Below are 27,324 nucleotides of genomic sequence, written 5' to 3' on the forward strand. Positions count from 1 at the left end.
GAAGTGCAGATGAACGGAATGTCAGGATGGAGGGGCTGCCCAGGTCCTTCCCACCCAGGAGGCTGCTCCGTCCAGGGCAGCGACTCCAGAGAAGTGGGTTTGGAGCCAGAAGCACGGTTAGTGCACAGTGGTCCTACAGTCTGGGGGGCAGGAGGGACCACGTGGGGGAGGAACTGGGCTCAGAGATAGTGGGCCCTCTCCCATCCCCCCTCCTTCCCGCCCCCAAGGGCCAGACCACCCCCCGCCCCGCCCCGGACCCCTTTGCCATTCAGGGGAGGGTGCCCCACCCCCACCCCATCTGAGCCAGTCCCGACTCCAGAGTGTGGAGAACCAGGAGTCTGTTTCTCTTGTAGGCCTCTCCACCTGGAAAGGGGCAGACCTCAAAATAAAGTGTTAAGGCAATAAATAAAACAGCCCACCTCAGGTGAAAACACTGTAAGAGAAGTGCGTCTACAAATGCCGGCCGGCCTTCCTCTGCAGGACCAGCGGGGAGGCGGGCTCTGCACCGCTCCACGGCTAGAGAGCTTTTGTCATCGAGCTGAAGGCAAAGTGCCAGGCAAGTTTCTTGTCCTGATGCTGGTCCAGCCGCCTACATCCTCTAACCTCCCCTGATGTGGCCCCTGGGCACCCCTGGTCAGAGCCTCCAGCTCAGTGCCTAGCACCAGCCAGGGAGTTCCAGGCTCACAGAGGGCGGGGCAGGGGCGAGGGGACCAGCCCCACCTCCTCCGTCTTTGGTGGTGGCAGAGGTAGGTGGGAGGAGAAACGACAGTCTTAGGCAGGGTATGCCTAAGGATGGTGTCCCGGTTCAGTGCTTGGGTTTGTTCAAGGGCCTGGTCCCCGCCCTGACGTGAGCGCAAGGAAAGCGGGCCCGCCTCTGGATGGCCCAGGTCCGCCGCCCACCAAGGTGCCCCCCGGCCACACTCTGTGGCTCCCACCCTCCATCTCTGGAGCAGCACATTCTCTCGGGTGGCAGCGGGCCGTCAGGACTGGCCGGGCAGATGCCTGGATCTGAGACTGTCCAGCCCAGGTTCCTTCGCCGCACAGCCCGGCCACCCCCTCTTTCATCTCCACCCTCCCAGCCCCACTCAGCAGCCCCGGGGTGGCGGGAGGTTTTGGGCACCCACCCCCGGGGCATCCCATCTCTGCCTGTCCTGATTCTCCTCACAACGCCTCAGGCCCCACTGGCCACTGGTCCAGCCTCTGCTTTCCCACGAACAGCTGAGGCGGGCCCCTCGGGGCTCCACGCCGCTCCGAGGAAGTTTATCCCCTGGGCCTCGGGGATTCCCAGGTGATGGAGGTTGGGGTGGCGGGCGAGGTCAGGGGCGAGCACCCTTGGCCACCATGGCCTGGGCTCTGCCACTGCTGACGGCTAGACACCCAGGCCTCCAATGCCACCCCCAAGGCCTTCTCTCTGCCATCACCCACGTGAATGAGGACCAGCCAGCCACCCCTCCCAGGTCCACACCCACCACTACTGCAGCTCCTCTGAGGGCCCGTTCTCTCGGGGCAGCACACCGTTCAGGCCAATGCTGCTGGCCACCGGCGTCCCCAGGTAGCCGAGCAGGATCTCGCTGCGGCGCCGGGACAGCTGGAGGATGTCGTCCGCCAGCGCCGGCACCGATGTGTAGCGCACGTTGTCCAGGTCGAACATGTCCCTCAGGTACTGCACGATCTGGTGCTGGGGGAGAGGGCGAGCGTTGGGCCTGGGCCGGGGCCCCTGCTCCCCCACGCTGAGGTCCTCCGGGCCACCCAAAGCCTCCTCCTTCACCACTGGAGCCCTGACCCAGCCCCTTCCGTCCTCGGCTCCTGCCCTCCCGGGGCTTCCTCTGGACCCACCTGGGTCAGGCTCCCAGTGGAAGGAGCAGCACAAGCTCTCAGACAGCGAGCTCCCTGTTTACCTTAAAGAAAGCACAGACTTCAGAGAGCTGAGGCTTGGGTCCGAGGAAGCCGAAGGCTAGGACGGGGCTAACGTGCTCCGATACGGAGTAGAAATGGGAGATGAAGCCATCAGGCACCTGTGGAGGGTGGCAAGGCTGAGGGCCGGAACCCAGGCAGGGTGAGGCAGCCAGGCCCTGGGGTCGTATTAAGAGCTGGGGCTTCAGAGGGAGGCCCGGCTCATTACTGTCCTTGCTAGGTGATGCCGGGCAAGTGACTGGGGCTTTTTGGGTTTTTTGGCCACGCCATGTGGCTTGCAGGATCTTAGTTCCCCGACTAGGGATTAAACCCAGGCCCCGGCAGTGAAAGTGCCGAGTCCTAACCACTGGACCACCAGGGAATTCCCATGACTGGGGCTTTCGAAGCTCTGGTTTTCACCTCTGCAGAATAGGGGCAACCTCGGGGCTGTGGTGAGGGCTGCACGAGGGGCCCGGGGTGCACTCAGCACAGGAAGTGCCCAGAGCATGTGGCAGTGGCAGCTGGTATCAGCTGGGCAGCAGAGCCGTGCTGGCAGAGGGGAACAATGGATCGCAGCAGCCCAGATAGTGCAGCCAGTCGCCGCCTGGGAGACCAGATAATGCAGCCCAATGGGCGATGGGCGGGAGGGAGGCTCTGCCTGCTCCCGGGAGCATCCTGCCCCACCCAGGCGCCTCCACCAAGCCAACCACCACTGCTCTACACGTGCCCTTCCTCCCTCTGAAGATGCCCTTTCCCCGCTTTTGATTCCTTTGACATTTCACAGTGGCCTGCTCTGTGCTGGGCCCTGGGTGGGAAGATGAAACAGATCTACGTGTGCCTTTGAGGCCCTCCTGGTCAAGGGAGCGGTAATGGCAGGACAGGTGGCCGGTGCTGTGACCAAGGCCAAAACCTGCAGCAGGGCCTGGGGGCTCAGTAAGACCTCCCTGCACGAGCCCCATTCCTCTGCCCACCCCGCACGTCCTGCCCCTAGACCAGGGTCCAGCACACGCCAAATGGAGGGTCAGCTGAGCCGGGCACCACACCCAAGGCCCCCGCGTGGCGCTCCCCAGGGGCCCTGTCGGCTCACTCACCATCAGCAGCCTCCTCTTGGCTTTCAGGACAGACCAGCAAGCAGTGGCCAGGGCCTAAATCAAAGATGGGAACCCCCGGGGGGTCAGACTAACAGGCCGGGCTGGCAGCCGCTAGCCACCCCCAGTCCGGGACCAGGCCCTTACCCCCAGCTCATCCCACCCCAAGCAGGGAGATGGGGATGGCTGTCTGAGCTCTGTCATCTCCCTGCCCTCAATTAGGAGTCAGGCGCACCTAAATCTGAATCCTGACTCTCACCCTTACTGGGCGGCTCCCTGGACTAGCCAGCAGTCTTCTCTGGGCCTCAGATTCCTCCTCTGTAAAATGGCCATGACTCAGCAGCCCCACCTCACTCAGTGATTGTGGGGATCCATGGTTACCGCCTATAAAAGACCAGCCCCACCCCTCTCCAGACCACCCCCACGGCACACAGCACGGCCGCCCTGCAGGGGCCCTGTGCTCAATGCTCTCCTGCTGTACCTCGTTTTTCTTTTTTCCCCCCGTATTTTAACTTATTTAATGCATTCAAATGGAATAGAATGAATGGCAGCCCAGAAATGAGTAGACTGCCTAAGTGAAACCACAGTGCAGAAGGCAAGTGCACGTCCCTCCGCGCTACACCGGTCAGAAGAGAGCAAGGCGATCTGTGGGAAGTTCTCCAGGGCAGGAGGCTGGCGTGCCCAGCAGCCCTGGATCACAGCGGCGGGCAGCATCCCAGGGGCGTGACTGCCCCCTGATGGGTGGGGAGCCAGCCTTGGTGCCCAAAGCCAGGGACGGAGGGATGTGGGGTCCAGGCGCACGCGTGGGGTCTGGGAGTGGGGCGGCCACCCACCGTCTCCTTGAAGCTGTCCGACAGCCAGCGGTTCCTCAGGACGGCGAGCACCGAGGACGGGGGGTTTTCCAGGTCCTCGAAGGCGTCCATGAGGATGAAGTCCAGCACGATGTCGAAGAAGCTCATGCACACCACCTGCGGGGGGCAGCAGTGCTCTGAGGGCAGAGCGGGCAGGGTGTGTAGGGGCTGGGTGGGAACACCGGGCTGAGCAGGCACACCAGGCGGTGTGAGGAGGGGCCTGGGGCAGGCAGGGCAGGAATGGGGGCTTCTAGCAGCCATGGAGCCATCTCAGAGCCTCGGAATCAAAGCAGAGCTCCTACAGGCACCTCCACCCGGCTCAAGGATCTCAGGTGCGGGGGACCCCAGGACACCGAGGCTCAGTGCAAACAACTCACCCCTCGGCCCTCCAGCTCCAGCCGCGTGGTGGCCCAGGTCTCCGGCCGCAGGGCGTAGCTCAGCATCTCCTCGTAGCTCTCCAGGAAGCCTTTGGGGCTCTGGGGGGAGAAGCAGAGCCTGTTTTGGCCGTGGGAGAGGCCCCAAGACGCAGCTGGACTAGACCCACAGGGGCAAGCTGGCCTGTGCATGAGGGACACACCAAGGCTGGGCCAAGGCCAATCCCTGAGTAGCAGTCATGGAGAGAATGGGGCAGGAAGTGTCCTGTGCCCGCCTCCACACACCTCTGCAGCGCCCCGGGCAGGTCCCGGAGGGACGCAACACCAGGGGCGCCCAGCAATGTCTCACACCAGCTCGTTACTGAGCACCGACCGCCTTCCAGAAGATGTGCACATGCCACAGAAGACGCTCCCTTTGGAAGGATGCGCTAGGGTGTGAGGTCGAGCCGGCCGCCAAAGATGCAGATCTCCGCAATCATCGGCCTCACTGGTGAAACGGGAGAAGCTACAGCCCCACACTTGGGGCTACTCTGGGGGAGTCAATGAGCTCGTTCATGTAACACAATCAGGCAATAAATAGTGTATAGGACTAATGCTGCCAGGAACGGAGATGGTCAGCACACAGGAGGAATTCTTCACTCTCTGGGACTGCGAGGCTTAGCTGGGGCTTACGACACAGTTTGCAGACACACATGTAATTCACGGACGTGGAAAGCTAGTATGTGCCAGGGCTGATCTAACATGGATCAACTCATTTAATTCATACAGTCCTATGAGGGATGGTCCAATATCGTGCCCACTTTACAGATATGAATCCTGAGGCTTCAGATCAGTGATGTGCCCAAGAGCCTGACAGAGTGGAACTGACACAGAGCAGCAGGGGCAGGTTGATGCCATTTATAAGAACCACAGGCAGAGGGGGCATTGGATGGATGTTCACCAAAATGTGAACAGGGTGGCGTTGGGGACAATTTTTCTTTCTTTTTGCATCATCTTAGTTTTTTCTACAATTAGCATGAGTCATTTTTATAATCTTTTCTTTCTTTTTTTTTTTTTTTTGCCATGCCACACGGCTTGCAGGATCTTAGTTCCCCGACCGGGCATTGAACCCGGGCCATGGCATTGAAAGCCTGGAATCCTAACCACTAGGCCGCCAGGGAACTCCCATTTTTATAATCTTTTTTTAAACTATTTTCATTAAGTCTTAAAGAGAATTTGCTAGGATGACCCTGGGCTGTGCCTTAACCTCCCCGAGCTTCAGTTTCCTCATATGTAAAAGTTGACAACGAAGCTGAAGATGAGGGCTGGCCCTTGCTGACACTTTTGATGGCTGCTGGCATTAGCTCGTGATGTCCCCAGGACGCGCCCATTGACACAGTAGGGGACTGAGGCTTGGAGAGGCTTCACGTCTGGCCCCAGGCATAGCAAGGAGGCGGTCTGATTCCACAATTCCAGAGCCTGGGTGTGTGCAGGGGCTGGCGTCTTCCCAGACAGAGGCCACCCCAGCTCTGCTGCCTGGAAAAACCTGACAGGGCTGTCAGTTACCGCTCAATCCAGGGCTGGGAGTGGGGTCTGGCGCTCAAGCCGAGCCTCTTCTTGATTTCTTAATCAAAATCAAGCCAAGGACTTCCCTGGTGGCGCAGCGGTTAAGAATCCGCCTGCCAATATGGGAACATATGTATATGTATAACTGATTCACTTTGTTATAAAGCAGAAACTAACACACCATTGTAAAGCAATTATACTTCAATAAAGATGTTTAAAAAAAAAAAAAAAAAAGAATCCGCCTGCCAATGCAGGGGACAGGGGTTCAATCCCTGGTCCAGGAAGATCCCACATGACATGCCACAGAGCAACTACGCCTGTGTGCCACAACTACTGAGCCTGCGCTCTAGAGCCCCTGAGCCACAACTACCGAGGCTTCGAGCCACAGTGACTGAGCCCACATGCCACAACTACTGAAGCCTGCGCACCTAAAGCCCGTGCTGTAGCCTCACTTGCCCTTCTTCACTTGTTCGTCCTTTCACCCTCCTGGGGAGGCCACAAAGAACAGGCCAAGGGCATGGCTGGGCTCAGGCTGACTGGGGTTCAAATCCCGGCTCCACCCTAACCTTGCTTAGGGACCGGGGCAAGCCCCTCTACGTCCCCAGGCTCAGTTTCCTTGTCGGCCGAGCAGCTGGAGACATCAGGATCAAACGAGCTACCGGAGGTGAAGAAATGTGAGTGAAGCACCAGGCTCGCTGTGCTGCTCGGTAAATGGCAGCTGCTGGGAGGATAATGAGTTGTCCCTCAGAATCTGCAAAAGATTAGGTCCACGACCTATGCACATACCAAAATCCAGACACTCAAGTCCCTTATATAAAAGGGCACAGTATTTGCATATAACCTAAGTACATCCTCCCCTGCACCTTAAATCATCTCTAGATTACTTATAACACCTAGTACAATGTAAATGCTAAATAAATAATTTGCTGGTGCATGGCAAATCCAAGTTTTGCTTTTTGGAATATTCTGGATTTTTTTTTTTTTTTTTTAGTATTTTCAATCTGAGGTTGGTTGGACCCACAGATGCAGAACCTGCGGATGTGGAACCCATGGGTACGGAGAGCCAACAGTATTCACGTTTATGGAGCAGCTGCCCTGTGCCAGGCCCTGGGCTGGGCACACACCTGTGCCAGGAGAGCGGGGCTTCTGGCCCTCGTAGGAATGAGGAGGATGCAGGGTGATGGGGCCATACTGGGCAGGATGAGCCCAAGGGCTCTCGGGACCCAGGGGACAAGTCAGGTGAAGTTCTCCTGGGGAAAGAGCTGGGACTCAGAAGGCAGGTGACCAAGGAAGAGAAGGAGGGAGTGGGACAGGGACTTCAGGATACTGGTATGTGTTCCACCTTCTACCCTGGGGGCTGGTACACAGGGGTTCATCTTTCCATTCATTAAATCCTACTTTTTTTAAAAAATTTATTTATTTTTGGCTGCGTTGGGTCCTCATTGCTGCGCACGGGCTTTCTCTAGTTGCAGCAAGCGGGGGCTGCTCTTCGTTGCGGTGTGCAGGCTTCTCATTGCGGTGGCTTCTCTTGTCGCGGAGCATGGGCTCTAGGCGCACAGGCTTCAGTAGTTGTGGCGCACGGGCTTAGTTGCTCCACGGCATGTGGGATCTTCCCGGACCAGGGCTCAAACCCGTGTCCCCTGCATTGGCAGGCAGATTCTTAACCACTGCGCCACCAGGGAAGTCCAAATCCTATGTTTTGATACTCTTATGTGTTTATTTTACAACAAAGTAACTAACGACAACAAAAAGAGTTGAGGAGCAGTGTTCCAGGTGCCGAGCAACCAGCATCTGCAGAGGCCAGATCAGGGAGGAAGTCTGTGAGCACCAGAAGCCCTGAGGCCACAAAGCAGAGCTTGGTCTTTACACCAAGGGCAGTGGGAGCGAGGGAGGGTTTTAAACAGTTGGGTGACGTGTCAGAGGTGACACGTCAGAACCATTACCTCACATTACCCCCAGCCCATGAGGAGGAAGGACTCAGAGGAGAGAGGCGTGTTCAAGAGCTTTGCTCAAACCCATCAAAAAAACCAAAGAAACATAAGCGGCCAAATAAACATGAGAATGTATGCAACCTTGTTAATAATCCAAGAAACATAAAGCAACGGGTGAAACAAAGATTTAAAAGATTACAGGGACTTCCCTGGTGGCGCAGTGGTTAAGACTCCACGCTCCCAATGCAGGGGGTCCAGGTTCAATCCCCGATCAGGGAACTAGATCCCACGTGCATGCCGCAACTAAGAATTCGCATGCCACAACTAAGGAGCCCTGGAGCTGCAACTAAGGAGCCCTGGAGCCACAACTAAGGAGCTCGCCTGCCGCAACTAAGACCCGGCACAACCAAATAAATACATAAATAAATATAAAAAAAAAAATTACAAGCAGACCTCGTTGATACTGCAGGTCCGGTTCCAGACCGCCCCAACACAGTGAATATCTCAATAAAGCAAGCTGCATGAATTTTTTTGGTTTCCCAGTGTGTATAAACGTTATGTTTATACTATACTGTAGTGTATTAAGTGTGCAATAGCATTATGTCTAATAAGACAATGTACATACCTTAATTCCAAAATGCTTTATTGCTAAAAAACACTAACCATCATCTGAGCCATTGGTGAGTCATAATCTTTGTGTTGGTGGAACGTCCTGCCTCGATGTTGATGGCTGCTGACTGATCAGGGTGGTAGTTGCTGAAGGCTGGGATGGCTGCGGCAATTTCTTAAAATAAGACAACAGTGGGGCCTCCCTGGTGGTGCAGTGGTTAAGAATCCGCCTGCCAATGCAGGGGACACGGGTTCGAGCCCTGGGCCGGGAGGATACCACATGCCGCGGAGCAACTAAGCCTGTGCGCCACAACTACTGCGCCTCCGATCTAGAGCCCGCAAGCCACAACTACTGAGCCCGTGTGCCACAACTACTGAAGCCCGCGCACCTAGAGCCCGTGCTCCGCAACAAGAGAAGCCACCGCAATGAGAAGCCGGCACACCGCAATGAAGAGTAGCCCCCGCTCACAACTAGAGAAAAGCCCGCGCACAGCAATGAACACCCAATGCAAACAAAAAAATTAATTAATTAATTTTTAAAAAAGAAAAAGAAAGACAACAATGAAGTTTGCCACATCTACTGACTCTTCCTTTCACAAACGATTTCTCTGTAGCGTGCAATGCTGTTTGATAGCATTTTACCCACAGAACTTCTTTCAAAATTGGAGTCAATCCTCTCAAACCCTGTTGCTGCTTCATCAAGTATGTGTATGTAATATTCTAAATCCTTTGTTGTCATTTCAACAATCGTCACAGCATCTTCACCAGGAGTAGATTCCATCTTGAGTAAACCACTTTCTTTGCTCATCCATAAGAAGTAACTCCTCATCCATTCAAGTTTTATCATGAGGTTGCAGCAATTCAGTCACATCTTCAGGCTCCACTTCTCATTCTAGTTCTCCTGCTATTTCCACCACACATGCAGTTACTTCCTCCACTGAAGTCTTGAACCCCTCAAAGTCATCCAGGAGGGCTGAAATCAACTTCTTCCAAACTCTCGTTAATGTCGATATTTTGACTTCTTCCCACTAATCACAAGTGTTCTTAATGGCATCTGAAATGGTGAATCCTTTCCAGAAAGTTTTCAATTTACTCTGCCCAGATCCACCACAAGAATCACTATCTATGGCAGCTATAACCTTACAAAAGGTATTTCTTAAATAAGACTTGAAAGTCGAAAATGATTCTTTGATCCATGGGCTGCAGAACGGATGTTGTGTTAGCAGGCATGAAAACATGAATCTCGTTGTACATCTCCATCCACCTTGGGTGACCAGGTGCATTGTCAATGAGCAGTAATATTTTAAAAGGAATCTTTTTTTCTGAGCAGCAGGTCTCAACAGTAAACCATGTTGTAAACAGATGTGCTGTCATCCAGGCTTTGCTGTTCCATTTATAGAGCACAGTCAGGGTAGATTTAGCATAATTCTTAAGGGCCCTAGGATTTTGGGAATGGCCAATGAGCACTGGCTTCAATTTCAAGTCGCTATCTGCATTAGCCCCTAACAAGAGAGTCAGGCTGTCTTTTGAAGCCAGGCATGGACTTCTCCACTAGAGCAATGAAAGTCCTAGATGACATCTTCTTCCAGTAGAAGGCTATTTCGTCTACATTGAAGATCTGTTGTTTAGTGTAGTACCTTCATTAATTCATCCACACTTAACTGTTTCACCTTGTACTTTTATGTTATGAGACGGCTTTTCTCCTTAAACCTCATGAGCCAACCTCTGTCAGCTTCAAACTTTCCTTCAGCAGTTTCCTTGTCTCTCTCAGCCTTCCCAGAATTGAAGAGAGTTAGAGCCTTGCTCTGGATTAGGCTTTGGTTTAAGGGAATGTTGTGGCTGGTTTGATCTTCTATCCAGACCACTCGAACTTTCTCTGTATCAGCAATAAGGCTGTTTTGCCTTCTTACCATTCATGTTCACTGTCATGTGTTCACTTAATCCCCTTCAAAACTTTTCCTCTGCGTTCACAGCTTGGCTAACTGTTTGGCACAAGAGGCCTAGCTTTTGGCCTGTCTCAGCTTTCAACATGCCCTCCTCACTAAGCTTAACCATTTCTAGCTTTTGATTTAAAGTGAGAGACATGCGACTCTTCCTTTTATTTGAAAACTTAGAGGTCGTTGTAGGGTTATGAATTGGCCTAATTTCAATACTGTGGTGTCTCAGGGAATAGGAGGCCAAGGAGAGGGAGAGAGACAGGGGAAAGCCAGTCGGTGGAGCAGTCAGAACACACCCAACATTTATTGATTAAGTTCGCTGTCTTATATGGGTGCGGTTTGTGGCACCCCAAAACAATTACAATGGACGTGGATGGACCTAGAGAGTGTCATACAGAGTGAAGTAAGTCAGAAAGAGAAAAGCAAATATCGTACAATAATGCAAATATGTGGAATCTAAAAAAATGGTATAGATGATCTTATTTGCAAAGCAGAAATAGAGACACAGATGTAGAGAACAAATGTACGGATACCAAGGGGGAAAGGGCTGGGGTGGGAGGAACTGGGAGACTGGGATTGACACATATACATTATTGATACTATGTATAAAATAGACAACTGATGGGAACATACTGTATAGCACAGGGAACTCTACCTAAGGCACTGTGGTGACCTAAACGGGAGGGAAGTCCAAAAGGGAGGGGATATCTGTGTGTGTATGGCTGATTCATTTCGTTGTGCAGTGGAGGCTAACACAACATTGTAAAGCAACCATACTCCAATAAAAATTAATAAAAAAAAAAATTACAACGGTAACATCAAAGATCACTGATCACCATAACAAATACAATAGTGATAAAAAAGTTTGAAAAATGGCGAGAATTACCCGAATGTGACAGAGACATGAAGTGAGCCAATGCTGTTGGAAAAATGGCACCAACAGACCTACTCGACACAGGGTTGCCACAAACCTTCAATTTGTAAAAAACTGCAAAGCACAATAAAGCCAAAACACACACAATGAAACGAGGTATGCCTGTATTGATATCCAGTATCAGCCAAGATGTAAGGAGACACAGCCTTATACTGCTGGCAGGGGCTCAAGTTGTTAAGGCATTTCGGAGGGTAAACTGGCAAGATCTGCCAGCCTTCGAAATGTCTGTGCCCAAGACGCGGCCTTGCCACAGCTGGGCTTTGCCCCACAGAAAATCCCACAGGTTCCTAAAGAGATCTGATTATAAACAGACTGAGTATAATAGCGGTGTCTGTGATACTGGAAAAGTCAGACACTACCCAAATGTCCGTCCCTGGGAGCACCAGATTAACCAGAGCCGACCCGCCCAACAGAATACGACACAACTGGTCCATCTACTGCCAAGGAAAGATGGACGAGATGGACTCTTACGGAACAAAATAAAGCTGCAGAACAGCCCGTAGAACACAAACCAAGCTTTGGAAGTTAAATTACAATATTCAAAGATTAGAGTCTATGGAACCGAGTAGGAGGAACATATATCAGATTGTGCGCAGTGGTTCCCCCTGGCAAGTGAGGTTCCCGGAGACCTTGTATGGTTTGCATCTCATAATCGGTGAACTTTGTAAAACTGTGTCATGTAATCAGAAATAAGAGGCAAGACAGATCCATATTTTTCAGAATTAGCACAGGGAGCAAAAAAAACCCAACTCTTTCCCTGCTCTCCTATGGCCTGCAGGATGAAGTCAGAGCTCGTCAGCTCGATTTTAGATTGGGTTTTTTCTTTTTTTTTTTCTTTTTTTTAACAGAACTAAATAAAAGTTAGAAAGATTAAAAAAAACAGAAAAACAAACGCAGGGGGAAGAAGAGCCGAAAAGAGAGCCCCCACACCCTGCTACCTTCTCAGCCTTGGTCATCAGGCCCATCACCATCTGCCGGCCAACCTGCCCGAAGAAAAACTGGTGACTCTTGTCCTCCAGGAGGCCCTAGGGAATGAGGAGGGAGGGGGTGAGCTGACAGGCTGGCGGCCCCCCAAAGCTGTGGACAGGGCAGCACCGTGGGCTGGGCGGGCGGCCACCCGTGCAGAGGAGCCCGCTTGACTGCCCCCATCCCCCCAACGTGCCCCGGACCGCACCCACCTCGAAGGCTTGCCGCACACAATGCAGCTTGGCCAGAAAGTCCTGGTCACTGTAGCAGCCCAGCAGTTCTGTCCTGAGGGGAAGCGCAGAGTCACAGCACTTGGGTCCCAGCCAGCGACACCCCCGTGGGGTCAGGGTGGAGCCCTGGGTGGCCCTGCCTCCACCTGGTAGTGTGACCTCGGGCAGGTGGCTGCCCCCCTCTAGGCCTCAGTTTCCCCCAAACCCAAGGAAGGGGCTGACAGGATGCTCCCTGAGGACAGGCTGCCTTGATGGCACTGGGCACCCCTGGCAGGCGTGGTCACTGGGGGTCGGGCTGACCTCGGCCTCCTTTAGGCCCCAACCAGCAAAGGACCCTCTCTGGCACAGGACCAAAATGGCCAAATTGCTCCCAAGGCCAGGGCAGGGCTTTCTGGGGCAGCTAGGGGTGCCCTGATCTGGGCACTTTATCCAAATCTCCAAGGCTTCAGCTGGGGCTTTTGACCATTTTCAGTCAGTGAACTTTAAACACACATACTTAAATATGGGAATCATGACCATCATACAGAACAATTAATTTAAGGTGGATAAGAGCCCTAAATATACCACACAGGAGAAGACTGTGGCTAAGAGAAGTCAGGAGACTTGTCCAGGGCCACACGCTACAAAGTAGCAAGACCTGGAGAGAACCCGGGTCTGTCTGTCTCCAAAGTCTGGCTTCTGGACGGCTCCTTAAAGGCGTGTGTCAGAACACAGGGCTTAGGGACAGCGCCCACCGTGCTTCCGTGATTGGACCCCTCTGAGAACTTAGAACAGGTACGAATGATTGTTATTTTAACTACTTATATTAATTAGTTACTGTGATCGTCAACCCTAGACCTGCCTATCTTGTACCGGGGCCATCCTAGGGTCTCCGAAGCTGGAGCAGGAGCCACGGCCAGACCACCCCACCCTCAGCCTGGCTCAGCTGGGTCCCCACCAAGCCCTGCTGGCTTCCCCAGCCTCCTCCAAGGGGGCAGCCCCCCCGCACCTGCCTCCTTCCCCCCATGCTCACCTGAGGGTCCGGCAAGGCACTCTGCCCTCCTTCACCAGCTGCAGGGCCTCCTCGTAGGCGGCGGCAGGCCTGGAGAGTGGGCTCGGGTAATCTCCGACCTGCAGGGGCTCAAAGAGCTGGGGGGAGGGTGGAAGCCCGTGTCAGCAGCATTGGTGGGCGGGGGCGGAGCCTTGGGGTGGGTCAAGGGCACCTGCCCAGGGGACTTCCGGCAGAGTACACCCTAGGGGCCAACGCTTCAGAGGAAACGTCAGTGGGAATGCTGGCCAAGGGCAGAGGCCTGGATTTGACTCCTACTCTGGCTCTCAGCATCCCCATCACCGGGTGCCCTTCCCAAATGGACCATCTACTGGACACACACCCGTGTCCTCCCATCCCAGGAAAGGACAGCCGCCTGGCACACGTGGCCATGGCAGGAAACTAACGAAGCAATGAGCACTTGGGTCTAGAGAAGGGAGAGGCCGGCGTGGGCTGGAGCCGCTGGGGATGGGGACCCCTGCCCTCACTCATAGGACCTACGACCCCTGGTTTCTCAGGCTTCCCCATTCCAGCAACACTGAAGAGTCCCCCGGGGAGCAGCTCTCGGGGACCTCCAGATTCTGCTCCCATCAGAGGAAATGCCTTCACTTTCCCACAACCCAGAGTTCGCCCGCCAAGGAGCCGCGTAGGAGCCCTGGCCTTCACCCCTCTCCCCGCAGCCATCGCCCCACCCGCGTCACCTCAGTGGCAGAGAAGAAGGAATCCTCCGAGGTCAGGCTGTTCTCATGGTCCGTCCGCAGATGCAGCGAGCCCTCAGTCAGGGGCAACATGAGGGTCCGCTCTGGGCAGAGAGGGAAGGGAGGGGCTGAGCTGAGACTCCTGAAATCACCGAGCTTCGAGCTAAACGTACACCAAGCCTCCCAACACCTGATTCTGGACGAATGACGCTGATGGTGGCAAAGCTCCTATTTTCTGCGCTCATGTCAGGGGACCTGCCTCGTCCACACCGCCTGACCCTGAGCTCTGAGGGCAGGCTGTGCTGTGCTGTGTGGCCCTGGGCAAGTTGCTCCCCCTCTCTGACAAGCTGAAACAGCCTCTGATGCCAAAGGGCCACTCACTCAGCACTTCCATCCCCACCCGCTCAAGGGCGAGGGGGTCTGGACACTCAAGGGGACTTAGGAAAGGTTCACAGCCCTGAATGCCCCACCAGCCTTCTCTGTCACACGGGGAGGCCAGAGGAAGTGGGACTGCTCTGAAGGGGACAGAAGTGGAAGATGTGTCACCCTGGCCAGCCCTCACTGGGCCCGTGTCACCACTGGTAGAGCCAGGGAGCCTGACACTCAGGAGCCTGATGTTCCCCCTCCTGGGGGCGGACAGCACCCAGGGAAGGGCCCTGGGGGGTCACAGTCACCACACAGGGTCTGGCACGCAGCAGGCACTAGGAGAACGTTGGCTGCTTGGCTGAATAACTTCATTCCATCTCAGTGATGTCACGCCCCCTGACCTCAATGGGGAGGGCAATGGCACGTGTGTTCTCAGCCCCATGGCCTGCTTCGGGCTAATCTCCACGTGAGCCACCCCTCCGCCCACCCGGTGCCCGCAGAATAGGGCTCAAACCAAACACCTGGAACAGCCGGCAGGGGAGATGTTGACATACAAGCCCCAAGGCCTGCTCCCAAGGGGATGGGGCAAGGCACACCGGCCAGGGACTCCCGGGGCCTCATTCCAACTCTGTTCCTGCCTGTGGGGCCTCAGTTTCCCCGTCTGTGCAGGGAGGCACTGATCGGATGAGGTCGTGGGCCCTGGGGATCCTGCGCCCCGGCCCCGCTCACCGAGGTCCAGCAGCATGTTGTCGGCCGGGAAGGTGGACCCGAACTCCTCCTGCAGGTGGTAGGCCCGGTGCAGCAGGGGCTCCAGCTTCTCTGCAAACTCCCTTCGCTGTGACTCTGGCTGTGGGTAAAACAATGACGGTCAACGCAGGCCTCCCAAGCTCCCCACGCCAACGGCCCCTTCCTTCACCACGATGGGGCCCCAGCCCCCGGGGAAGCAGGGGACAGCTCTGAGGCCCAGCAGCTAGCGCAGGTCTGGACTGAGCTGCCCCACACAGGAGCCGCCAGCAACGCACGGCCAGTGCACACCTGAAACTCAGCCAGTCCCACCTGCCATGGGCCATAAGCATAAATACACACCAATTTCAAACACTTAGTATCCCCCCACAAAAAAAACCCCAAGACTACAAGAACGTGAAATACCTCAGTGAGTTTTCATCTTGATTACATGTTGAAATGATAATATTTTGGATATACTAGATTATAGAAAATATATTATTAAAAGTCATTTCAGGGCTTCCCTGGTGGCGCAGTGGTTGAGAATTCACCTGCCAATGCAGGGGACACATGTTCGAACCCTGGTCCAGGAAGATCCCACATGCCGCAGAGCAACGAAGCCCGTGCGCCACAACTACTGAGCCTGCGCTCTAGAGCCCGCGAGCCACAACTACTGAGCCCACGTGCCACAACTACTGAAGCCCGCGCGCCTAGAGCCCGTGCTCTGCAACAAGAGAAGCCACTGCAATGAGAAGCCCATGCACCGCAACGAAGAGTAGCCCCTGCTCGCTGCAACTAGAGAAAGCCCACGCGCAGCAATGAAGACCCAATGCAGCCAAAAATAAATAAATAAAATTTAAAAAGTCATTTCACCCATTTCCTTTTGCTTTTTAACGTGGTCTCCAGAAAATTTTAAATAAGATACTTGGCCTCCTACTGAACAGCGCTGCTCTAGACCCGAGCAGACCTGGTCCAGACCTTGGCGCCACCAGTTCCGAGCTGTGTGACCTTGAGTAAATAACTCCCTCATTCTGAGCCTCAGTTTCCTTATCTGTCAACTGAGGTAAGAGAACCTACTTCCTAGGATTTTAGGGAAAATGTGAATAAAATAAGGCATATAAAGTACTTCCTACAAGACTGGCCCATGGTGATGGCCAGTAAGTGTTGGCTATTATAATCAGAGGGCAGTTAGGAGCCCGGAAAGAGCTGGGTTCAACCCCACTGTTCCTATTAACCATGGGCACTTGGGAAGGCATCACACCCCTGGCACCACAGCCTGTGGCCTCAGTGACCTCCTCGCTGCCCTTGGCCTCCAAACCAGGGTGTGGGAAGACGGGGGCACTGCTCCTTTGAACCCAGGAGCTACTGGGCCAAGGGGCCAGGCACGGGCAGGCCTGACTCTGTTTTCCACAGAGGCTGCCAGATCCTGCAAGTACACGTAACCAGACCCTGGGGAGGAGACAAGGGCCAACTCGGGCCTCAGGCCACTGGGAGAAAGAGGCGGAAGCACTCAGAGGGGGACAGTAAGATTGTAATGGCTGCCTTTCACTGAGCGCTAGCCCTGGACCGGCAACTCACTGTTCAGCCTCAGGGCTTCCTTGAGGCAGGGATTGCCATGACCCCACTTCACAGAGAAAACTCAAGGAGGCTATGTGGCCCAGCGCACCCAGCTAGAGCCTGGTGGAGCCCATGGGACCCCAGACCTGCTGGCCATCTTGCTCAGTAACCCCGCTCAGTGTGGCCAGCAGAGCCTTGTAGCTTTGGCAGATCTGCCAGCTCTTTCTCTGGGAAGCCACCTTGGGTTAGAGAATGGTTTCTTACATACGACACAAGTGACAAAAGAAAAATTAGACACACTGAACTTCATCAAAATTAAAAACCTTTGTCCTTCAAAGGACACCATCAAGAAAGTGAAAAGATTGGGAATTCCATGGCCATCCAGTGGTTAGGACTCTGCGCTTCCAATGCAGGTGGCACGGGTTCGATCCCTGGTTGGGGAACTAAGACCCTGCAAGCCGTGCGGTGCGGCCAAAAAAAAAGGAAAGTGTAAAGACAACCCCCAGAATGAGAAAAAATATCGACAAAGAAAGTACAAGAAAAGCCTTCTCCTCCTTTCCCTGCAGACCCTCTCCTCATAGATCACTGTTAACAATCTCCTGTGGGGACTTCCCTGGTGGTCCAGTGGTTAAGAATCCACCTTCCAATGCAGGGGACACGGGTTCAATCCCTGGTCAGGGAACTAAGATCCCACATGCTGCGGGGCAACTAAACCCACGACGCCACAACTACTGAGCCCTCGAGCCACAACTAGAGAGAAGCCCGAGTGCCACAACAAAAGATCCCACGTGCCACAACTAAGACCCGATGCAGCCAAAAATATAAAAATAAATAAATAAATAAATATTAAAAAAAAAATCTCTTGTGTTACCTGTCCAGAGGGAAATAAAAGTGCACATACACACCAGCAGTTACCAACAGGCATATGTAGGCAAGGATGGATGTCTTTTTAAAAATGTACACATCAGCAGAAATTAGCACAACATTGTAAACCAACTATACTCCAATAAAGAAAATAAATTAAATGTACACATGGGTCATGAATCACTATGTTATACACCTGTAACTTACATAATGCTACACATCAACTACATCTCAATAGAAAAAAATGTACACATGGGTCACTATACACATTTTATATCTTGCTTTTTTCACTTAATATAGTGGAGAGAGCAACCTAACAGCCCATACAGCTTTCCTTCAGCCTTTTATTTTTTTTCTTTGCCTCGCCGCACGGCTTGTGGGATCTTAGTTCCCCGACCAGGGATCGAACCCCCACCCCTTGCATTGGAAGCACGGAGTCTTAACCACTGGACCGTCAGGGATGTCCCTCCTTTCTTTCTATTTATTTTATTCATTTATTTTTTGGGGGGTGGGGGGCTGCATTGGGTCTTTGTTGCTGCACACGGGCTTTCTCTAGTTGCAGCGAGTGGGGGCTACTCTTCGTTGCAGTGCATGGGCTCTAGGCCTGCGGGCTTCAGTAGTTGCAGCACATGGGCTCAGTAGTTGTGGCTTGTGGGCTCTAGAGCGCGGGCTCAGTAGTTGTGGCGCACGGGCTTAGTTGCTCCGCGGCATGTGGGATCTTCCTGGACCAGGGCACGAACCCGTATCCCCTGCGTTGGCAGGCGGATTCTTAACCACTGCGCCACCAGGCAGGCAGATTCTTAACCACTGCGCCACCATAAAGGCTGCCTAGTATTCCAGACCCCTACTGATGGGCACTTAACAGTCTCCAGTTTTTCATCTTTTTTAACTATTACAAAACAATTCATCCTAGGACATATATTTGGTGTGCTCTGCACAAAAAAAATTTTATTTTGGCTTTTCCACTTTATTTCTCTTTTCTGATATTGAGATAAATATTCACTTATAGAAAACTTGGACTTGCCAAAAAAAAAAACAAAACATATAAAGACAAGACAAGACAAAAGCTGTGTGACCCACTCAACTATGAACACAGGCTATTTCCCTCCAGCCCTTCGAGAATGCATTGTTTTTTTGTTTTTTTTTTGGCCAAGGGGCATGCGGGATCTTAGTTCCCCGACCAAGGATCAAACCCATGCCCCCTGCAGTGGAAGTGTAGGGTCTTACCCACTGGACCACCAGGGAAGTCCCCATTTTTTTTTTTTTTTTTGTCTGTGTTGGGTCTTCGTTGTTGCGCGCGGGCTTTCTCTAGTTGCGGTGAGTGGGGGCTTCTCTTGCTGCGGAGCGCAGGATCTAGGCAGGCGGGCTTCAGTAGTTGTGGCAACGTGGGCTCTAGAGCGCAGGCTCAGCAGTTGTGGCGCGCGGGCTCAGTAGTAGTGGTGCACGGGCTCTAGAGCGCAGGCTCAGTAGTTGTGGCGCACGGGCTTAGTTGCTCCGCGGCATGTGGGGTCTTCCCGGACCAGGACTCGAACACGCATCCCCTGCATTGGCAGGCGGATTCTTAACCACTGCGTCACCAGGGAAGCCCCCCATATTTTCTTTATGTAGTCAGGATCGGGCTGTAATCACCAGTGTGGTTTACTGAGTAATTACCAAGTACCAGGCATGGGCTAATGCACCTTATGTGAACTCTCTTACTTAGCTGGGTCAACATCCTGGTCAAGGGGAAACTCCCATCCAGGAGGACGTGATGGGCTGGCAGAAGGCGGGGCTGCTAGACGCCTCCCAAGCATGGTCGCCCACCAGCCACACCACCAGCCTTCTCGATGGCTGGGGGTAGGAAAGACCCAGGGGAGGACTGCCTACCTCGGACAGCGCCTCTGAAGCGGTCTCGGGGTTCCGGAGGCTGTCCCCCCTCTGCCCCACGCTCAGCGCCTGCTCCCACTTCTGCAGAGCTTCCTCAAATAGCTCCATGCCTGAGTGTGGGCGGGGGAGACGGGAGAGAAGGGTGTCAGGCCCCCAGCGGAGGGAGAGCAGCTGTGCCCCCCACCACGTCGCTCAAGAGGGGGCTCAGAAGAGCGAGGAGGCAGGAGAGCCCGGAAGGATGGGAACAGCCAGGACCGTGTGGACCAGGTCCTGACCCCTTTTTCAGGGCTGGCCAGCTTGCAGGTCTTCATTCAGACCAGATCTGTTCCTGGAGACTCTCCCCAGTCCAGAAATGGCTGGAATCCGTTGAGCCGGGGATCTGGGGTGGGTGGTTTTGGAACTGGTTGCAAGCAGCACCCAGAAAACCCAGCCTAGGCTCCCGGGAGGAGGCCACGCTCCCCACTACCCTGGCCCGGCCGCGGGGGTGGGGCGGGCGGTGGGCAGGGGGTGCCCAAGGCCAGCCTCCTGGCCCGTACCTTGCATGTAGAGGCTCTCAGCATTGCCGCTGCTGGTGGTCACAGACTCCTCCATCCCTCTGGTGTCCCACGGCCCCGAGCATGCAGCCACGGGGCTGGATGAGTTCACCACTACCATCTGGGTGCCAAGTAGCGCAAGAACCCGAGAATAAGGGATGAGGCCTTCCCAGACCCTTTGCAGGACCCCTGAGCCTCCCCCCACCCCCCGCCCCTCACCACACGCCACGTGCCCTCTGCAATACCATCCCTGAAACCAGCCCCTGGCCGCAGTGGCCGAGCCCTCGGCACAGCCTGCTTCTGTCAACTCCACGTGCCTGAGGAAGGGTCACAGAAATGGCCAAAGCAGGAGGAAACACTGAGGCAAATGCCCAGCCCAGGAAGATGCAGCCTCCTACGAAACCCACCCTGAGTGCCACTCCTGAAAGGCATGACCCCCTCCCTGCTCCGGGGCTCCACTACGAGTGGGATAGGGAGGACTCAAGGAGCACCCATTACATACGGGCCGGCAGGGCCCGGCTCTCACCCACGCGTCTCTCCCATACGAGCGGCCACCCGCCTGCCAGGCAGGAGCAGAGCCAGCTCTTGCTTGTGCCTGGGTCCCCAGGGCAGTGGCCGGCTCGGAGCTAGGGCTCAGTGCTTGCTGGACAAATGAATAACTAGACGAGTGAATGAGCCAAAAGCCATTCCCCAAGAGAAAGTAAACTTCTCTTTGTCTTATCTATCTCTATATCCTCAGCGCCTAGTAGTCCCTGACATAAAGCCGGTGCTTGCTCAGTGTCTGATGAATGAATGAATGAATGAATGAATGCACTTTCATGGGTAAGTATCTTCCCCAAGAGATCAAAGCTTCTCTTCCGCATTTATCCATCTTTCCCTCACCAATGCCCAGCACACAGTGATCACTGACAATCTCTGAAAGTCTGCACGGGTGGATGAGTGAATGAACCAACGAATGAATGGATGGAACCTCTTCTCCCATCTTCCTACCAGCCCATAAGCCCCCGAGGGCAGAGACCGGAGCCTCAAGGCTGTGACAGGCACCCTGCTACCCTCACCGAGGCCAAGCTGTGGGAGGAGCCTGAGTGCTTGCTGGGCTCGATGGAGGAGATGCCGCTCAGAGTGTCGTTGCTCTTGCTACTGGGGCTCTGGACCCTCCGGCTGGAGTAGCCTGTGAGGAACAGGAGGAGAGGGGTCATGCCAGCTTCCCACCCAGCCTTTGCACGGCTGTTGCCCGCTCCGGACCCCTCTCCCCGTCCTCCTCATCTGGGAGTCTGTCCTGACCTTCTAAGTCAGGGTGACAGCAGAGCACCCCCAGGGCGTGCACCTAGCAGCAGAGGGCTGGGCCCCTGCCCCTTGTCCTGCTCACTTCCGTATCCCTGTTACGCGGCGCAGGGCCTGGCCCGGAGGGGCCTGGATCTGCTGGGTTAAGCCTGAGAATGAGACCCAGCCACTTCTACCTCCTGACTCAGCTTCCCCTGTGTTGTTGATTGACTGACTGATCTGGAATTCTCCTCCTTCTAAAAAGGATTTGAGGTACCAACTTTTCAAAATACATAGTTTTGTTTTGGTTTGGTTCTTTTAAGTGAGAAAAGTAGGGAAGGCAAAATAAGGTGGAACCAGAGATGGTGCTGGTACAGGGTAGGCAAGCAAGAGGTTAGTCCAGAAACGACTCCAGGCTTCCAGGGGGGCCAATGCAGAATGGAAAGCCGGCTGTGCCAGCATGTCTCGTGGTCTTGTTCTAGACTAGTCCACAAACTTCTCTGTCCAATTGAAAAGACAAAAACTTCCCTTTTGCAATAATTCATAATTAAAAGTCATTGTTGGGCTTCCCTGGTGACGCAGTGGTTAAGAATCCTCCTGCCAACGCAGGGGACATGGGTTTGAGCCCTGGTCCAGGAAGATCCCACATGCCACGGAGCAACTAAGCCAGTGCGCCACAACTACTGAGCCTGCGCTCTAGAGCCCACGAGCCACAACTACGGAGCCCACGTGCCACAACTACTGAAGCCCGCGCGCCTAGAACCTGTGCTCCACAACAAGAGAAGCCACCGCAATAAGAAGCCCGCGCACCGCAACGAAGAGTAGCCCCCGCTCGCCGCAACTAGAGAAAGCCTGCGCGCGGCAACGAAGACCCAACGCCGCCAAAAATAAGTAAATTAAATAAATAAATTAAAAAAAAAAAAAAAGTCATTGTCACAGAAGGAGATTTTGCTTCTTAAAACAAGTTTCTTCCGACGTGAGAGCCTTTGAGGACTCCTTGCCTTGGAAAGCAATCTGTATATGGCAAACACTGGGTTACTGGGTTACAAGATTAACGGGACCGTAAGAGGCTTTTAAAGCCACACCAGCAGACACAAAACAGGTCAGCGGCTGCCAGGAGCTGGGGGAAGGGGAAAGCGGCTGACTACCAGGGGCCCTGGGGGGGTTTAGAGCAACAGTTCTTGATTGTGGCAGTGACTGTATGACTATAAGTGTTTGTCAAAACCCAAAAAAGGGTGAATCTTACTGTATGCAAAGAGAAAAAGAGGGAGATGGTGAGAATACCAAAAGGCTCAGGAACCATCTGGTCCTTCCTGCTCCTGAGCCAGGGGACTTCCATCGCTGGACGGAGGAGCTGCACCCCACCAGCCCACTCTGGACCCGGTGCTCCCAAAGGGTCCTCAGATCATGAGAACCATCGCTTCCAATGACATGTGCATCCGGCCACCCCATCACCCAGCAAATCCTAACAATGACTTGCTTCCCAGGTGAAAGGGACTCAGCTTGGAGACAGTATGTCACTAGCCCAAGATCTCAGCTAATAGGGGTCCAGCTGAGACTCGACTCCAGGTCAGGCCCTTCCCCACCACCTCACACCTACCTTTCTTCAGTGACGGGACCTTCCTGGCCATGAGGATGGGGAGGGGCACTGTGCCCAGATGCTCGCCTCCCATCTCGGGGCCGACCTGCTTCTTCTTCCGCCGTCGCCTCTTCAGCTGGTGGGCGGCCAGGGCCAAGGCCACAGTCCCCAGGGCCGTGGCAAAGAGGACCTTCCGCAGGCCTGGTGTCAACCGCAGCTGGGAGAAGGCAGACTGCAAGAAAAGAGGGAGGCAGCCAGTTACATCTCCCTGGGAGAGCTGCCCTGAGGAACACGTGAGGGGCAGGGAACGCATCAGGCCCCCAGGGGATACCTCCTGACCAGGAATGACTGAGAGGCAGCCACCTGCAGGGGGCTGTGGGGGTGGGAGTTGGGGGCCCTGGCCTCTGAAACCTGGATCACAGAGATGTAAAACAGGGGGACGGGGGATGGCAAAATGACAAGGCCAGGAGATCATATCTTGGGGTCCAGCAGGTGTCCCCAACACCATCGGTCAGGATTCTACCAGCTGCAGTGACTGAGCACCTATGCCAGCTACTGCACCAGGATTTCACCTGTGTTACCTGTGCGAATGCCCATCATTTTCCAGGTGAGGCATCTGAAGCTCACACAGGTTAGGACACATGCTTAAGGTGACAGAGAGGCAGAAACGGAACTCAGGTCTGCCCACCCCACTTCTCCACTCTTCAAAGACAATGACGTTCACTTTACCCGATGGTCCATCTGTACACTCCCCTGCTCCACCCTCACTCTGCCTGCTGGACTGGGAGCCCCTCGAGTGAGGCTGCATCCCACAGGGCAGAGCTTCAGGAAGTGTCAAGAGGACTGGTCAGCCACAAACATTTAAAGTTGGCAGGCATTACTGACCTCTTTTATAAACTGAGAAACTGAGGTCAAGAGTCCACATAGGCCTGGGGTGGAGACCGGGCTTGGGACCCCAGACTCCTAACTCAGTCCTCCTTACTCTGCTCAAAGAGGATTGCCTGGGACAGCAATCACGAGGGCCCAACTTTCCTGGATGCTGAGGGACCCTGGGATGAGTGGCTCAGTGTTTCAGGGACCAGAGGGGTAAAGGGCAGGACCACAGCCCGCCCCGATCTTTACCTGCCCAAACGTCGTGTAAAGGAACACAGGGATCTCTGCCACCGTCATGGCCAGGGCCTGGATCATGGACACACCCTCAGTCCTCCGGAATGCCATGGCAGGATCGGCACCCCAGGCGAGAGCCCTCGGGGCCGAGAGCTTCCAAGGAGAACGTCTTCAACTGGTTGCTGGCTGGGTCCCGGGCACCATCCACGCCCCAAAAGGACAGGGACACACATACCAGAAGGTCCCTCCACAGAGCTGAGAGACAGACGACCAAGTCAGCCACAAGGGTGTGTGCATGTGAGCATAAGAAACACACACAAGAGTGCTCTGGGGGATGAGGTGGGAGCAAAGCCCACGTGTGGAATGCGAGGCCTGGAACCAGGCCCCCGCCTTCTGCACCTGCCAGCAGGAAGGTAGCCAAATGCCCCACAGACTTTCTGCCCACCTTGAGCCCTGGGAGCAAAAGGCAGTGTCTGGCACACTGGCCCAAGTGCGGACCCAGAGCCTGGGAGATGGATAGGTCGCTCTCAAACTTGGGGCTTTCTACCACACTTTCTCAATCTTTTTAAACCCATGGCCCACGTGCTAAGCAAAAACCTTAGGCCTCTAAAGGGTCAGGCCCCTGAGTGAGAATCATTGCATCTTTTCCACCTCCCACAAAACCAAGAATGTTGTACTTCCTGTGGACGTATTACGAAAACAGCAGGGTATTTCCTCAAATAATAACAGCTACTACACTTTATGTGGGTATTCTGTGCAGAGTTCCTTACATACCTTATTTCATTGAATCATTACAATTCTATGAAGTAGATGCGATCTACCTCCCACACCCCTGCCAATTTCCAACGAGGAAACTGAGGCTCAGAAAAGCTAAGTCAGGAGTCCAAAGTCACACAGCTGGTACCAGGCGGAGTCAGGACTTGGACCAAGATCTAACGGACTTTCGACTCTGTGCTCAACACAACCCTTTCGCCAAATCTGACATGGAGCAGGAAGTGGGAGCCTCAGCAGAACTACAGACTACAAGGGCAACTTTCCCCTGGGGCCTTCTGAGACCCCCAGGGTACCCCATGGCCCATTCCAAGGCCAGTGAATAAGTGGCTTGAGCACATATAACCCAGTCCCCAAGATCCTGCAGAGAGCTCCCCGACCACCACCACCAAGGCCAAGGATGCCTTCAAGGTCTCCTGGGACTTCAAACAAAATGAACACGAAGGCCAGATGGACCCTGTCTACCTGGGATGGCGGCCAAAATCACTGGACTGGCACAAGAAACGGCTTATCCTCAGTGAGTGGGAAGGATGAATGATCCTATCAGTTAGCTCTAGGGCTGTGTGTGTGTGTGTGTGTGTGTGTGTGTGTGTGTGTGTAAGAGCGGCAGGCAGACAAATGTTCTAGGGCTGAAGAAACTCATGTTGTCAAGGGTAGGGGACATCCTGCCAGGAGGCTACAAATTGAGCGATGTGACCTCCAGTGGTCACAAGCCAGCTCTCTCAGCACCACCCCCAACTTGGCCCAAGCCTCAGAACGAACGAGGGAAGACAAGAACATCAGAGGCTCAGCAGCTACTATTTCCCAAGCACTTACTTTAACAGGCCAGGCTTGGAACAGGCTCTCCATGGAGGATTTTAAGTCTAGTCACTCACAGAACCCTCAAGGCAAGCACTGTTTATCTCAATGATGAGGAAACTGGGGCTCCAAAAGGTAATCAACCCTACCGAGGTCACTGAGCAAATGGCCAAGCTGGGATATGACCTCAGCTCTGGGGGACCCCAAGGCTTGGCATTTACCTGCAGGAAAGTCAAGAGCAGCCTCTGCTGCCCCGACTGAGGAAGAGTGGCAGGTGCCAGGTAATGACACCCACCCCAAGACAGCTTCACTCCAGGGATGGATCCAGATCCAGCCCAACCATACCCCATCCTTCCTCCTGGCACGACCCAGGGCTGAACGAGAGAAGCCTCCACCTCTTCTCTGTGATGACAAGGCCATGGCAATGTCCCCCACCACGTGGACACTCCTAATGTCGTCCCCACCTGGGAAAGTCACCTCTCCTGCCCTGTAACCTTGGGCAGTAACCTCCTCATTCCACCCCCACCAGGGCACTCACAACCTCTCAGCTTGGATGCCCAAGCTGGGATGTTCCATCCCGGACACCTCCTTCCCTGCCCTGAACCACCCCGTAAATGACTCTAGCCTGAGCACCCTTCATTCCGCCTTGACCCCAGCAATGTCCCCTCTGCCCAGTCTCCGTTCATTCCACACCAGTGGGACACCTCAGCAGTCTGACCCGGACCGGCACTGAGCACTCCCACGCTGGACCTCAGCAATACCCGCTTCTTCAGAATCTGCTCTTTCCATCCCGGACAATTCCTTGCGCATCCCCTGGTCAGGCCTCCTCCTCTCTTGCCCCGATCCCCGGAATATCCTTGAGGGTCGTCCAGGTGCCCACTGCCACCGCCTTCCACAGCCCGCGCACCCGCTCCTTCCATCCCGGTACTTGCCCAGCGCGGGTCCAGTACCTGCGCCCCTGCTCCGATCTCTGCAATGTTCCAGGCCCGGGCATCTTCCCACTGACCGGGTACCTTCCGTTCCACCTCTCGCGCCGTCCACGGCCCGAGTACCTGCTCTTTCCAACGCTGGCCCTTCTAGTCCGGCTGAGCTGGGACACCTGCCACCCCACCCAGTTCCCCGCTCAGGCACGGCTCCCGCCCGCTGCAAACCTCAGTCCCGGACCTTGCCGCGCCGCCCGCCTGCTCCGCGGGCTCAGCCCGGACCGCCGCTACTCACCCAAGATCCCATCGCTGCGGAAGGACAGCGTCTCCTTCCCCGGCGCCCGCGCAACCAACCTCGGGGCCACGGGGGGCGTGGCCTCACGCAGGGCCAACCTTTCTTTGGCCAATGAGTGTCGCCGAACTCCTCTGCACCGCCCCGGCCTCTGGGCAATTGGGTGGGTCACGTGACCAATATTGTCTCACCCGCCCTTCTCCCTCTGTTCCGCCCCCTAAGTGTGGTTGAGGCGCGGAAGTGATTTTTTTTCTCTCCTGTGATTGGCCATCGAGATTAGATTGACCCGGGTGGCTGAGTGAGGCGGGGCCACTCTTAAAGGGATGAGGCGGAGCAAACAGGTTTCGAAGGCACTTAGTGGAAGGAACCGCCGATGGTCTGAGCTCTTACATTTGGTTCCTCTGCCTCCACTGGTGCCCACACGGACAAGTTCTTCCCGCCCTTCGAGCGCCCACTTTCGAACGCCACCGCCTCTAACTTCCTACAGCATCCTCCTAAGCACTTGCCACTCTCCACTTCCTGGGGTTGTTTGCAGAAGTGCCACGCCTCCCCTACGAGACGTTGTCTCCCTAAGAGTTGGCGTCAAGTGATTCGGTTCA

At 54.6% G+C, this 27,324-nt stretch overlaps 1 protein-coding gene across 4 annotated transcripts; it reads right to left on the reverse strand.

Moving 5' to 3' along the window:
• Positions 1 to 293: 293 nt before the first annotated feature.
• Positions 294 to 26,775, reverse strand: MIGA2 (mitoguardin 2). Of its 4 annotated transcripts, none has more exons than XM_061200938.1 (16): positions 26,729 to 26,775; positions 23,957 to 24,196; positions 22,856 to 23,066; positions 21,051 to 21,163; positions 19,996 to 20,113; positions 19,460 to 19,569; positions 15,179 to 15,296; positions 14,087 to 14,187; positions 13,371 to 13,486; positions 12,341 to 12,413; positions 12,101 to 12,187; positions 4,210 to 4,308; positions 3,815 to 3,949; positions 2,985 to 3,038; positions 1,899 to 2,015; positions 294 to 1,678 (listed from the first exon to the last, which is right to left on the reverse strand). In XM_061200938.1, the coding sequence occupies exons 2-16, from the start codon at positions 24,050 to 24,052 to the stop codon at positions 1,472 to 1,474; spliced, it is 1,755 nt and encodes a 584-aa protein (XP_061056921.1). In that variant the 5' UTR covers positions 24,053 to 24,196; positions 26,729 to 26,775; the 3' UTR covers positions 294 to 1,471. The 4 variants fall into 4 exon arrangements, with proteins under 4 accessions (XP_061056921.1, XP_061056920.1, XP_061056917.1 ...); XM_061200937.1 differs by lacking the exon at positions 26,729 to 26,775 and adding an exon at positions 26,461 to 26,608; XM_061200936.1 differs by lacking the exons at positions 1,899 to 2,015; positions 26,729 to 26,775 and adding an exon at positions 1,837 to 1,898 and having other exon boundaries at positions 1,625 to 1,678; positions 23,957 to 24,162.
• Between the last annotated feature and the right edge of the window lie 549 nt (positions 26,776 to 27,324).

This window comes from Eubalaena glacialis, chromosome 9 (assembly GCF_028564815.1).
Source record: "Eubalaena glacialis isolate mEubGla1 chromosome 9, mEubGla1.1.hap2.+ XY, whole genome shotgun sequence".
Lineage (NCBI taxonomy): Eukaryota > Metazoa > Chordata > Mammalia > Artiodactyla > Balaenidae > Eubalaena > Eubalaena glacialis.